General features: G+C 33.9%; 2 protein-coding genes across 3 annotated transcripts in view; one reads left to right on the top strand and one right to left on the bottom strand.

Moving 5' to 3' along the window:
- Elk (Eag-like K[+] channel) overlaps positions 1 to 7708 on the top strand; it is a 115875-nt gene extending 108167 nt beyond the window's left edge. The window contains exons 11-16 of one of the 2 annotated variants that reach the window (XM_066388902.1): positions 1712 to 1961; positions 3949 to 4135; positions 4196 to 4280; positions 4872 to 5029; positions 5955 to 6201; positions 6528 to 7708. In XM_066388902.1, the coding sequence (XP_066244999.1) occupies positions 1712 to 1961; positions 3949 to 4135; positions 4196 to 4280; positions 4872 to 5029; positions 5955 to 6201; positions 6528 to 7097 (1497 nt within the window). In that variant the 3' untranslated portion in view covers positions 7098 to 7708. The remainder of the gene's footprint in view (positions 1 to 1711; positions 1962 to 3948; positions 4136 to 4195; positions 4281 to 4871; positions 5030 to 5954; positions 6202 to 6527) is intronic. The other variant, XM_066388901.1, reaches the window with a different exon arrangement.
- Positions 7709 to 9780: 2072 nt separating this feature from the next.
- On the bottom strand, positions 9781 to 12997 carry ERp44 (Endoplasmic reticulum protein 44). The gene is made up of 8 exons (XM_066388903.1): positions 12772 to 12997; positions 12441 to 12516; positions 12190 to 12361; positions 11950 to 12140; positions 10761 to 10990; positions 10549 to 10708; positions 10308 to 10493; positions 9781 to 10256 (listed from the first exon to the last, which is right to left on the bottom strand). The coding sequence occupies exons 1-8, from the start codon at positions 12817 to 12819 to the stop codon at positions 10111 to 10113; spliced, it is 1209 nt and encodes a 402-aa protein (XP_066245000.1). The 5' UTR covers positions 12820 to 12997; the 3' UTR covers positions 9781 to 10110.
- Between the last annotated feature and the right edge of the window lie 77 nt (positions 12998 to 13074).

The raw sequence follows: 13074 nt of genomic DNA, 5'->3' as shown, positions 1-13074 counted from the left end.
TTACATGTACGAAATATATTTGGGGCTATTTCCTGAATAAAAATACAATGCGTGCCTAACAGTTGAAACAATTCTTGTAAAAGCTAAAAAAAATCTTGACTGAAAATGTCTTTTTTTTCTTTGGTTTAGTCCTGCTTCGCGAAAAACTAAGCTGCAAACGTCTGTGTAGGACAATTCGCATATTTTAAATTCCGCTCTTTGCCAATATCGAACTTCTGTCACGTTATCGTCGTCTCTCGTAGGTGAAATTTTAAATTATTTTCCATGCACGCAATAAACAGGGTGTTCGAAAATAACGGCGAAATATCTTCGGAGGTAATTCTAGAGATTAAAATAATAAAAAAGTTTTTATAAATATACCCCCAAAAATTGCTTCTTAAAGAGTCTAAAACTCTTTAAAGAGGGAACTCTGAAGTTGGTTCCTTCATGCCAGGCACTTAGCGATGAATGCATGTTTTCCTGAAATAATTAATAATTCCATTAACATTTAAGATAAATATGACATTATTTCGTACTAAAATGAAGATATTGGATTTTCTTACGCCCTACATCATAAAAAACACACTATCCTCTTTGAAAAAATCAAGAAAATTGAGCTGAAAAGGTAAAAATGATAGTTGTTATTGTGAATACCCTGTATATTTTTTGCCTAAATAAGTATTGGTGCCTGCTAAGGGGATCTTATATCGGAATCCATCTCAAAATTATTAAAATCTAACTTAAGCTAACCGCGATATAATTTTTTTATAAGGCACTGAGAATATCTCAAATTCCTTTTAAAATCTTCGAGTCACTACATCTGTGGGTAAAAAAATTTAGAAACTAATACAGGCTCAAAAGGTTTCCATTACGTGAAAAAATACAGGTGGTCCCACTCAAAAAGAAATTACATTTTGTGACGTCCTGCTTTTTTGGGACACCCTGTAAGATTGCCACTAATTTTAAAATTCACCTTCAATAATCAATTCAAAATTCAATAATCTCATACACATCCCCATAGTTTATTTTTTATGAAATCGCAAATAACGTCATAGGAATCCGAAGGGCTATTAAACGGACACCTTGTATAATACAAATGTGATAACACGGCAATTGTTAAAAATTACAGATTCGTTTTCGTTGCATGAATTGTATTTGAGAAGTAGATTTCATGAGTCATGTCCTTCAACAAGGCCGTAAGATTGAACTGATTCGGCTTTTTACAATATTGCTAGAAAAACCAAGAAAATTATCGCGATAATTGCATTACTACAAACTGAGGCTGTAAGTGTAAAATTTGCTAGATTAATAAAATTTTGACTTATAATTCCACTTGTGTCTGAATTATTTTTGAAAATTTATTTGAATTCATTAAATGGTAAAATTTTGAGGAAAATTTTCCTAAAAAATTCGTGTTCGATAATTCGGGATAATAATTCAAGCATGCGCGGTACTGAGTAGTTTTTTTTATGTTTTTTAGTTATCGCTTAATCATTTCACTCGAATTAAAAATTTATGGAAATTTGGTGGTGGTTAAGGTAACAGCAAGCTAAATAAAAAAAATATAAAGCTTCTTATTGGCACTCAAATGAAATTGTAAAATAATCTGCTAGATATCCAGATAAGAGAGAGGGGCATCTTATCTCCGACACGTCATATAAGGGCCCATCAGGCCATAAGAAGAGCAAATCTATAACGAACCTAAGTAATATCTCCAGCAATGTTTTTTTAGACGTTGAAAGAATTTCCTGAAGAACTTCGAGGGGATGTCTCCATGCATCTACATCGAGAGATACTTCAGCTTCCAATTTTTGAAGCTGCTTCTCAAGGCTGTCTTAAGCTTTTATCCCTTCATATTAGAGCAAATTTCTGTGCTCCCGGTGAATATTTGATCCACAAAGGGGATGCATTGGGTTCGATTTACTACATTTGCAACGGCTCAATGGAGGTTGTTCAGAATAATATGGTTGTGGCTATTTTAGGTAAGATATTTGAATTCGTATTGTTGGTAATAGATGTAGTGTGAAGTGCAAAATGTTTTATTTAAATTTAAAAAATAGGCTTAAAAATTGTTTTTTTATTGAAAAAAAAATTCTTAATACCTAAGGGCTTTTTTCCTCCGGAAGAAACATAGAATAGAAGGTTGAAATGGAGAACACTTGGAAATACGAGGTCTAGTATCATTAAGTATCTAGTATCATTGAAATCGATAAAGTTTGTACACAACACCCTGTAGATTACAAATTTAAAACTTTAACCATCGCTGTTTTCTCAAATTTTATGAAGTTTTCAAACACGAGTTATCGAGTTATTTTTATGTATTTCTGGTTAAAGGAAGAAATGTAAAACTACACCCAAACTAGAGTTACCTTTTTATACATTTTGACCATTGATTCTTTTTGTACCCCTCCCATTTCACCTGGACTGACCACAAAATATTTAATGAACTTTTATGTATATGTTCAGCATCATTTGACTCTAATTGAAGTTTGTCTGTGCATACCGTAAAGCGCAATAAACTCATCAGAGTTTGTCTAAATATCTTGAAGACTTTATTTAGCAAGAATTTCGATTTCTTTGAGAAAATCTGATGATGGCACCGTAGAGATTATTTACCTCAAAATACAGAAGGCTATTATATACTAAGCATATGCAGGTATCATCAACTCAAGTCGGAACATAGAAATTACGCCAGTGGAAGGAAGACCGCATAAGTTTTAATATGCTTCCGAGAAAGACCAACAAAGTACGTGGCGAAATTAGCACTTGAAGTGGGCGGAGTCAGTCCAATGTTACCAGATCTTTTACCATATCGGAATTTTTACTAATATAAGTTTTAGTGATATATTAATCGTTTTTTTCTCATTTATTTACAATGTTGCTTTTTGCTCTGATCTTTTTTAAAATTTCCTTCGTCGCAGAGACAGCAAAATCAGTACTAATCTAAAACATCGAAGTGGAGACGCCGAAAGGATTGACTCCGCCCACTTTAACCCATAGCTTTCGTTGGTCTTCGTCGGAGGCATATTAAAACTTATGCGGCCCTTCTCCCACTTGCGTAATTCTTGTGTTCCGATATAAACTGGTGATACCTGCAGATTATATTCATTTTTCGCTAAATAAAATTAGGTCAACATCAGTCTAACTTTCAGAATTTCCAGCTTAGCATATGGTGATTTTAATCATATCGTTGACAGTTAAAAAGAAATGTAATGAAATATTAGAGGCTATCCTGAAACGTTTTTCAAGGTAAAAATTCTCCAAATGGTCAAATAAAGGCAAATGGTCCGATCCATCTATAAAAAGAACCATCGTTTTACCGGACCTTGATCAAAACGTTTTCATGTCGCACTAGTCGAGATGAAATCAACACGACTTCAACTCGACTCGATACGACTCGACTCGACTCGACTCTATACGAATTGACGTGACTTCGACATGATTCGGCTCGACTCGACTCTATACGAATTAACACGACTTCGACGTGACTCGACTCGAGTCGACTCGATTCAACTATTACTTATATAACGGAACAAATGCACTGAAAGCATGCATTAATGCAGCTCAATTGCTAATTATCTATAAGCATCGCAACGTCGGGTTCAAGATTGTCGACAATGTAGGAGAACGAAATTTATAATGACCGGTTTATCTTGAAATTTCGAGTTTGGATTATTCCGAAAAGCCACCCAAACTAATCGATGGTGTTTAGACCCACTTTAGAGAAACAGAAACTTGGATAAAGTGGAGGATCAACTAAACCCTTAATTTATCGACTGCTTAGATATGGCTTAATTATTATTATGGAAACAACTGACGAAGTCCCCTGGAAAGTATACTTTTTAGAGCTTGACTGATTGGACAGGCGAGACTCGTCCAGCTTTTGAATTTCCGGGTTTTCTCACAATTGCAGGAAACTTCCCTCCAATTTCGATTCAAATGACAATAACATGAGTTCGCGTATTTCAGGCAAAGGCGATCTTGTCGGATCGGATATTAGCACGCATCTACAGCACTCCTCAAATGGAAATTCTGATGGAGGCAACCGTGGAGGAGGCAATATCGATATCGTAATCAAATCAAACAGTGATGTACGGGCTTTAACTTACTGCGACTTGAAATGTATCCATATACAAGGGCTGGTCGATGTTTTACGGTAATACCCCCACTAAAACCACTCCATTGAAGGCATTAAAGTGAAAATTAATCATTGCAGCTTGTACCCTGAATATCAGCAACAATTTGCTAATGACATTCAACACGATCTCACTTTCAACGTCAGAGAAGGATATGAGGCAGAGGTAATCAAGTCTATACAAGGTGTTTCAGAAAGAAAGGGGCACAGGGTAAAGGTGAATAGACGATCTAAAATGTAGTTAAATGCAGTCAGAATGATGGCTTTAGCCTGACTCTTCTTCGGAATATAGGCGCTTTAGTAAATTTCGTTGAAAACACGACTTTTTTATCTAAATATGCTATTTCTCCACTTTCTACCACTCAAAGCGCAAATACGACTACGTTTTTAAAATCCACATTAAATTTCATTTTCATTCATTTTTAAAAGATAGGATAGTTTTTTCAAAGTTTCAACAAAAACTACCCTATCTCAAAGGAATTTTAATGTGGATTTTAAAAATGTATCGCAGTCGTATTTGCGTTTGAGTGGTAGGAAGTGGAGAAATAGGAAGTTTAGATTTTTTTTAAATCCGGGTTCTCGACGAAATTTATTAAAATGCCTATACTTATCTCGAAGAAGAGTCACACTGGAACCCTCATTCTACCTGCATTTAACTACATTTTAAATGGTCTGTCCACCGCCAACCTATGTCCTTTTCTTCTTGAACCATCCTGTATATTAAGAATATTAGCATATTACTTTTTTGTGTTTTTAGCAAGAATCTGAGGGTAATGGAGTACCCACTTTGACCCTCCCGAGCATAAGCGAAGACGATGAGAATGTACAAGAAGGCGATGGATCTCCAGTTTCTCCTAACAGATCCCCCATCCATCAGCCTACTATCAGCCCAAGACATCCGAAATACAACTTAAGGTTTTATTATTATAAATATTTTTAATATATTTTTTATTATAGAGATTGTTGAAGAGTTAAATGTGGACACACTACAAGGGTTTAGAGTACATAATCATGATTCAAGTTCACCCATATATCGTGGGTAAATGTTGATCCATTCTCGAATTACAGGGCATTTTCCATTTTTTTGCTGAATAATTTTATAATCATAAATTTTGACCTACTCTCTATAACTAATTCAAATTTTGTGGGTAGTCACATCTTAATATATATTATAAAATACCATTAACACAATTTTTTTATTTTCAAGTCCGGCTTAGGAAGAAATGTTCATGAATTTGAATAGCCTGTAAATTATTTTCTTTAATCTTTAAAACCATGTGGAACCTTTAATAAATCGTTAAAAGCTGTATTTACCACATTAGTTTCATAATTCCCACATGTATCAATTCGCCTCAATAACAAGACATTCTTTGAAAAATTTAAACATTTAATACTTGTTAGAAAAGAAAGAAATAAACCCCACCTTTGTATTGTAATAACGAAAAACTAAATTAAATAATAACAGTTACAACACAACAAAAAGACAGTTACAAGAGCTGTTCAAAATTAGTGTCATTTGCTTGTATGCATTTTCTTGCTTTTAGCGAAAGTTGCCTTATTGCATTTCGTATAATGTCGGGACTGTTTCTAATTGTCGCACAGCAGTGTTGAAGGAGCCCTCTCTTTATATTTATCTTTCGTTTATAAACCTCAAATTTTAAATGCTCCCAGAAATAATAATCCAATGGATTAAAATCTGGCGATCTAGCAGGTCATGTATGTGTATCACGACGTTTTATCTACAATATGGGAGTGGGTTTGGAATCATAATAAACTACTCTAACCCTTGGCAGCATATGTACAGTTAATTCTGAAACACCCTATATTTTAAATTTTGCAGATTGCAAGAAACACACGAAAGCCCTACTCGAAGACCCCGGTTGGGTGGTGTGGCTACCAATCACCTAGCAATGTTGCGTGAACGGGTGGAAAGGCAACGAAGCATCATTATGCCTCACTCAAAGTACAACTCGTACGAGGAACTCACTCCTAAGAGCGAATGTGATACTAGTAATAAGGAGAGCGTGGAACGTCTGGATAACCAGATCACATCTCTGCACCAGGATGTGACAGCTTTAAGCATAGAGGTGAGTTTGCCTCATAGTAAGTAGTAAGAAATTAGTGAACACTGTTAAGGAGTTTCTACTTCTTGGCCCATTTTGGCATTTTATAAGATTTATATTTTTTACTACTTTTACCAAAAACAGCAACATCTACATTTATAGAGCAATACTTAATAGCATTTGGGCAATATAACTTGATTATCAATAATAAGCGCTGCTCAATACAGGATATGCCAATTTGTCCGGGCAAGCAATTATCTGCATTTTCAACTTATATGTCTTTTAAACTTTGGGCAAAAATTGGCATTATGCTGTAGATTTCACCAGCACTTTCCAGTCCAATTTTCCAGGTACGTAATGCAATCCAAGCTCTTCAAGACATGGCCACTCCACCATCGGGGCACAACTCAGTCCATTATTCAGCTCATTCGAACCCGAACATCACCGATATTCACCATTCTTCAGGGGTGTTAGCTCGAAGCAATTCTCACCCTCCTGAAATGTTTTGCTGGGATGGGAATCAGGGTTCGAAGGTCGTTTCTTCAGTTGTATTGGAAGACAAGGAAACTCAGACCAATGGAGAAGAGCTTCTACGCCACTACGTGCAGGAAAACCCAAAAATAATCCTGGAAATCTTAGGACTGGACTCGGAAAAGATCTTAAATAGAGTGAATCTGAAGAAGAGCCACAGCAATCCGGACTATACGTGTCGGAATGATAGGTTTAATGAGAAATGTGTTACTAGTGTAAAAAATAAGGACGATTTTAATATAGTTGTGGATGAGGAGAGTGAGGACGAGTATGAAAATACTCCGTTCTTGTGGAACCAGCCATTGAGTAATGGCAGGAGAGCGCAGATTTTCGAAACTTTGGGCAGGAATCAGGGGTTGACTAAACATAGGAGGAGTATAGATAGTTAAACTGATTGAAATTTTGGTAAAATATTGAAAGATCTGAAATAAATTTACAGAACACGAAGACAATTAAATGATAGAAAATTGAAACATTGAACTTTTTCTCAACACCACAACTTTAATTAGGGCAAAGAATATTTTTGGTGTAAACGCTCACCTTAATGATTTACATATCGACTAAATACTTAGTGTTTTCTCGTGCTATTAGTGACATACTAACTGTAATTATTTTTTTAAACAACCTGTAAATATTTTCATCTATAGCATATCTCCTTATATAGGTAGGTACTATCCCTTAGAGAATTTCATCTCAAGCCTGTAAATAGTTTACTAATTACTTACCTACGTGTCAAGCATATCATGTGATCTCTACAAGGTAGTGCCTCTATTGTGATCAGAATTTGGTTGTAGTTTTCGCTCCTCTTCAAGTACTGCTTAATAATAGTAATGTAAAAGTCGGTATTTTGGCAAACTTTAGAGCGAACTATAAGCATTCTTTCACAATTGAAAGTCCGGAGAAACAACGTTTTCTTTGCAGTATCGTCAAAAAGATTCGAAGTGTTTAAATTTTAAAGATACATTTCTGGTTTTCCCCGAAAGAAAAAACTTAATTAATATACAAGGTGGATAACCTGACCTGTTTTTAAAACTTAACTGTGAGAATGTCACTAACTCGGTCATTGAGAATCGCAAACATATCTACAACGGTATTCAGAAAGATAACCTTTGGTTACAAGAAGATGGTGCTCCGCCACATAACGTTAAGAGAATGACCCATTATTTTCTGAAATATCTCCGGTGGAGTCATTTTAAACTATGGAGACACACGGTAGCCGGCACGTTCACCAGATCTTTCCCCAGTAGATTATTACTTTTGATAAACTATAAAACACCTCAATTATACATCTGTATGCACCGACATTATTGAGCTGCGAAGAAAGATCAACACAACTTTAAGAACCAAAATAATAAGAGGCGTTTTAAGATCAAAGCAGAATTTAAGAAGACATAGAACAGGGCTTGGAAGTGGAGAAAACCTTTCGGGCATCTCTTATAATCGTCTTTAATAATCTTAATTAAAAAAAGTTGGATTCTAAAATGTAAAAATCCAAAATGGTGCTCATAAAAAAACAACGAAGTTGATGATAGTTTTCACAGAAATCAATAGCTTGGTATTTTTTTAAATAAACCTATAACACCCGGTATCTTTGTGCAGCATTTCCCACCTTAAAATAATACATAAATCAACACCTGAAGTTTGTCAAAGTACTTTTGAATCAAGGTGCACAATTTTAATTTAAATTACTGTCTTTATGTGTAATCCAGTCAATTATTTCCATACAGATGGAATGTATGTTGGTTGTTGACGTAATAGAACTAAGAAAGTGGAAAAACAAATTAAAGTTGGGCATAATAATCAATAAATTTATGAATTTTCAACTGTTGCATACTGTTTTTTCTTGGTGCCAAATTCTATACTGCGTTAGAATGTTAGAAATCTTTGATTCTAAAGCTTTATTTCTCTACATTTTCAGTGTTAACAACTAAATCTTAACATCTACTGAACCATTTATTTTTATACAATGAAAAATCTTTCCTCAAAGTGACCGATGTTACAATAACATAATGAGTATATACTGGAACATTCCATTGTAGTATTCGTACAACTGTATATTATAGAAATTTTGTTGAAAATGAAATAAAATAAAGAAGAGTAATCCAAATATCTCCCATAGTTTTGTAGAAAAATATCTAAAACAGTTTATCTTAAACATGTTTCAGTTTCACTGTCGACTTTCTTTTAGGACTTACTGTATGTCTTTATTGTATGTTTCTTTTATTTAATAAATAAAAATAAGAACAGAATAACTAATATAGTTCGATTATTTCACAAGAGCTCAATGCCTCTAAATTATTTTGTAGTTGATTCTTTTGTTAATACGTGAGTGTAGGTATTAAAGTGTTATTCTTCAAGACCTTCTTTCGTGACATTGATACTGTTAGAAACATGGAAGATTTCGTGTGGATCAACCTAAATTTTAAAAAAATGAATTTGTAGCATATTCGCAAAAGCAATCGATTTGGCCAACCAACAAGATATGTTTCTACTTGTTGGCTTCATCAGACATTCAAAACAGGTATGCATACACGTCCGAAAATCTATGCACATCGCTCGTGCGTGTTGGAAGAAATCACGTGTAGGTATCAGCTGAACTTTTTGTGGAAACATCCAAGATTTTGGCTTCGCCATAAATGATTATTTCCTACTGTGATTTACCCAAAAAAGGGTGTTAAAAACATGGAAATTTCGCTGGGATGAAAATAAATTTAAAAAGAAATTTGAAAGGTAATTTTCCTCTTTATTTCCAAATCTCAAAATTAACATTTTAAATATTTTGACTTGAAAAAAATTATTTTGATGCATAAAAAATGTCTTTTATCGGTGAACTCTTTTGAGATGTAAGCACAGAATTAAGTTCAAACTCTTTAAGTTTAAAATGTCTTTTTACTAGGTACATTACCTAGGTTTCGCTCCTAAGGACATCATCAGAGGTATAATAGAAAGTGATACGCGCGCACTAAACTTTACTTCGTTCAGTATACCACCCTCTCCGTTGCAGAAAACGTCTCTCGTTGAACCATAGACTATTTTGATTCTTTTCAATAAATAAATACAGCCGATTGAAACTATGAACAACTTCGTTTTAATGCCAAATTGAAAATATAAATATATACAACTAAACTGAATGAAGTATATAAAAACATCACATTTTTCACATTAAAAATACTTAGATACACGAAATGACAGGAATTTACAATTTGCACTAACAAAACTCTCAAATAAATGTGATTACGGGCTCAATAAAAATCAATAATATCAGTAATGTGAAAATGATAAAATGTGTTGCCCTTCTCCCTTGTTTGTAATTCTTTTCTTTTTTGGGGTGCTTCTAATAAATACGAAAAACACCCCCAAAAAATACATGTTTATCTAGTTTTATTCCGAAAAATTTCATTTTTACAATTCATCTCTCAATAACGTGTACCTATTTTTTGACGGAGCTAACTTTTTAAACGTGCTTTCTGGTGGGTTTGTCGGTCTATCCTGTTTCTCCGTCTCAGTGTCAGAATCAGGCCCATGATGGAACTCTCTATGTAGCTTGCCTGAAACGGAAAGTTACTCCATTAACCTTTTCTTACAGAACGTGGCCTTACCTGAGTAGAGATCTTGCAGATACTGCTTAAGTTTCCCGGGAATTTCCATATCCTCATATTTTGGGAAGAGATACATATGCCTAAAACTATCTATGGCAATTAGCGGTAAGTCTTGTTCACTTTTTCCCAAATGGTGCAGTGGATGAGCGAATTTGTGGCCGTCAGCGGTTAAAAAGTTTATTGACTCTGTAAAATTTTAAAGAACGCTTAGCATTTGAAATTTTTTTTATGCTTTACCTACGTTTTTCTGACATGAGCTCGTTTTTAACAATATCGTGGAACTTCTTAATATTTTCCTTGTCATCCGCAGTATGAAACAATATCAAAAACGGCAGTCCTTCCTCCGTTAATTCCTCCGCATTCTCAAAAGTAATTTCCCTAATTAAGGGTACACATTTGTCCTAACAAGATCAGAAATATAAAAAACTCTAAAGCAAACAAAAAACGCTTTACTTGAGCCCAAACATGCAACTCGTCGAAATTGGCAAGACTGCCTGGGTAGGTCTCGTCTGTGTCAGTAGACCTATCTTTATCAGGCCTGAAGACAATAATAGGGCTCCCTGGAGGATGCATTTGACGAGACGCTTCATCAAATCCTACATGGAACTGACAATCGTCTTTTAAATTGCCTGCAACTCTTCTGAATATATTGTATTCTGGTTGGTCTTTCCTATCAAAGTAACCTGTAAGAAGATGTGGTGTCAGAATCTTAATTGTACATTAAGACACAAGTTCTTAATAGACAAAATGCAAGTTTTATGTTATCATACATTGACAATGATTGAAGGTACACCATTAGTAATATAATAGTAACCCATCAAGTAATAACATGTTAGTTTAGTATAGGTTGGCAAAGGTTTGGAAAAATACATAAAATTTCCAAATATTTAAGTTGGTTAATACAGTGTCACCTATGGGAAATAAGCCTAACCATTCTTTTACTGTGATTAGACATATTAACACTTATTTCAAATTTATATGATAATTTTAACTAGTTTATTAGGCTTAATATTGCATTACAATAAGCCAGACAATAACCTTTCAATTCCAAAAACAAATCCACGATTAACTAACAGAAATAACTAATTTATCAACTCTTGAAAATTAGAAAATATCAAGTACCTACTTAGTTTGCTCATGAGTGCTTAGGAATAAATTATAAAATACCTGTTTCTCAAGCTACAAGATGCCCTTGGATTAGAAGCACTTTAGAGATATAACCATTAAAAATCCTCAAATATCCAAATCAATTTACCTACTTAAATTTAAGTATGACCATGATAGACTGGAAAGTACAGGGGTGTGGTAAAAAATCATTTTTACTAATATCCAAATCAAAATAGGGTAGATCTCTTCATATCTATGCAGTTCCCTTACTAGACAAAACCCTTAGTGGAATACTATAATCAATTAAACATATCAGCTTTCTTTTAAATCATTTAAAATAATGAGGATGTGATGAGCAATATTGAATGAACTGTATGGGTAAAGCATGTATATATGCTGTAATACCCAATGCTATATCTATTATATCCATTAACAATGATGCAACAAGGACAAATTCTAGTTTACCAACAAAAACAAATTAAAATGATAATAATAAATTTTTAAATTACTTATTAATAAGTTACAAAGTATTTACCAATAATTATCCTTTTGTCTGACTCTAGCTTCCCTAATTCACTAATCTCCTTAAACTCATTAACAGGATCCTCTAACTCTTTCTTAATAAAATTAGTGAAAGCCTCCACAGATCTTTGCCCTCGGTACTCTTTTTTTGTTGGTTGTCCATTTCTAATGATTTTCAATGTTGGGTATTTTTTGATATGGAACCTGGAAGGATTAACATCACATTAAGAGGTAAATAATTCTTCCTACATACCTAGTTGCAATAGAACCCTCCTTATCACAATCAACTTTACCCATAACAACTTTTCCTACTTCAGAAAATTCTTTGGCTACAGTCGCAGCTGACTCATCAAAGATAGGCATCAGTATGTTACTAAACTTACACCAATCGGCATAGAAATTTATAAAAACTAATTCATTTGAGGCTAAAAAAGACAGTGAAAATTATGGTAAAACATGGGAATATTTGTGTTTATCAGTTTTACAAGGCAATAGAATACCAACCTAGAATATTATCAAAGTTTTGCTGAGTTAATTGCACAGCTTCGCTGTCGGTTGGTTTGTAAAACATACATGTTATCTGCAAATAATAATTAATTAAAATTAAAAAAACAGCACAGAGAGAAAGGAAAATGCAACTTTTTCAGATCTAACATGCAAGGAAATGATATATTTTGTGAGATAAGAGACATATGTGTTTTCTCTGAACCAAAAAAATTTAGTAGTGTTTGTTAATGTATTAATGAGTGTTTTAAGCTTAATTTTGAAATTCTGATGGTGACAAAATTTCGGAAATAGGATATTCGGCTATTTAAAGGTGAACGTGTAGACTTACGGTAAAAATGGCAAAAATCGCAAATCTGCAATTAATCGAACTGGTCATATCCCTGTTTAAATAAATATTTAAACTAAAAAAGTGTAGATGTATGTGCCGGCAGCATAAAACTTGCTTTTTAGTTATTTTTGAGAAATTTTGGAAATTTGTGTACTGCAACCTAAAAATTCCGTATTCTTCCAAGTAAACGCAAAACACAACTGACACTGACAATTGAAACTGACAACTGACGCATACTCGCGCTGCAACCAATGACAATATTGATATTGACAATTCAACGATGTTCATTTTTCATTTCATACG

The sequence above is a fragment of the Euwallacea similis genome, chromosome 4, assembly GCF_039881205.1.
Source record: "Euwallacea similis isolate ESF13 chromosome 4, ESF131.1, whole genome shotgun sequence".
NCBI lineage: Eukaryota > Metazoa > Arthropoda > Insecta > Coleoptera > Curculionidae > Euwallacea > Euwallacea similis.
Note: the sequence above shows the minus strand (reverse complement) of the source record. Positions and strands in the feature narration are given on the sequence as shown.

Coding starts and splice junctions, on each gene's coding strand:
- ERp44 (XM_066388903.1), bottom strand. CDS start 12,819: ATGACCAGTTCGATTAATTGCAGATTTGCGATTTTTGCCATTTTTACC. Junction 12,517..12,771: donor CGATTTTTGCCATTTTTACC/GTAAGTCTACAC, acceptor TATTATTTGCAG/ATAACATGTATGTTTTACAA. Junction 12,362..12,440: donor AAACTTTGATAATATTCTAG/GTTGGTATTCTA, acceptor TGTCTTTTTTAG/CCTCAAATGAATTAGTTTTT.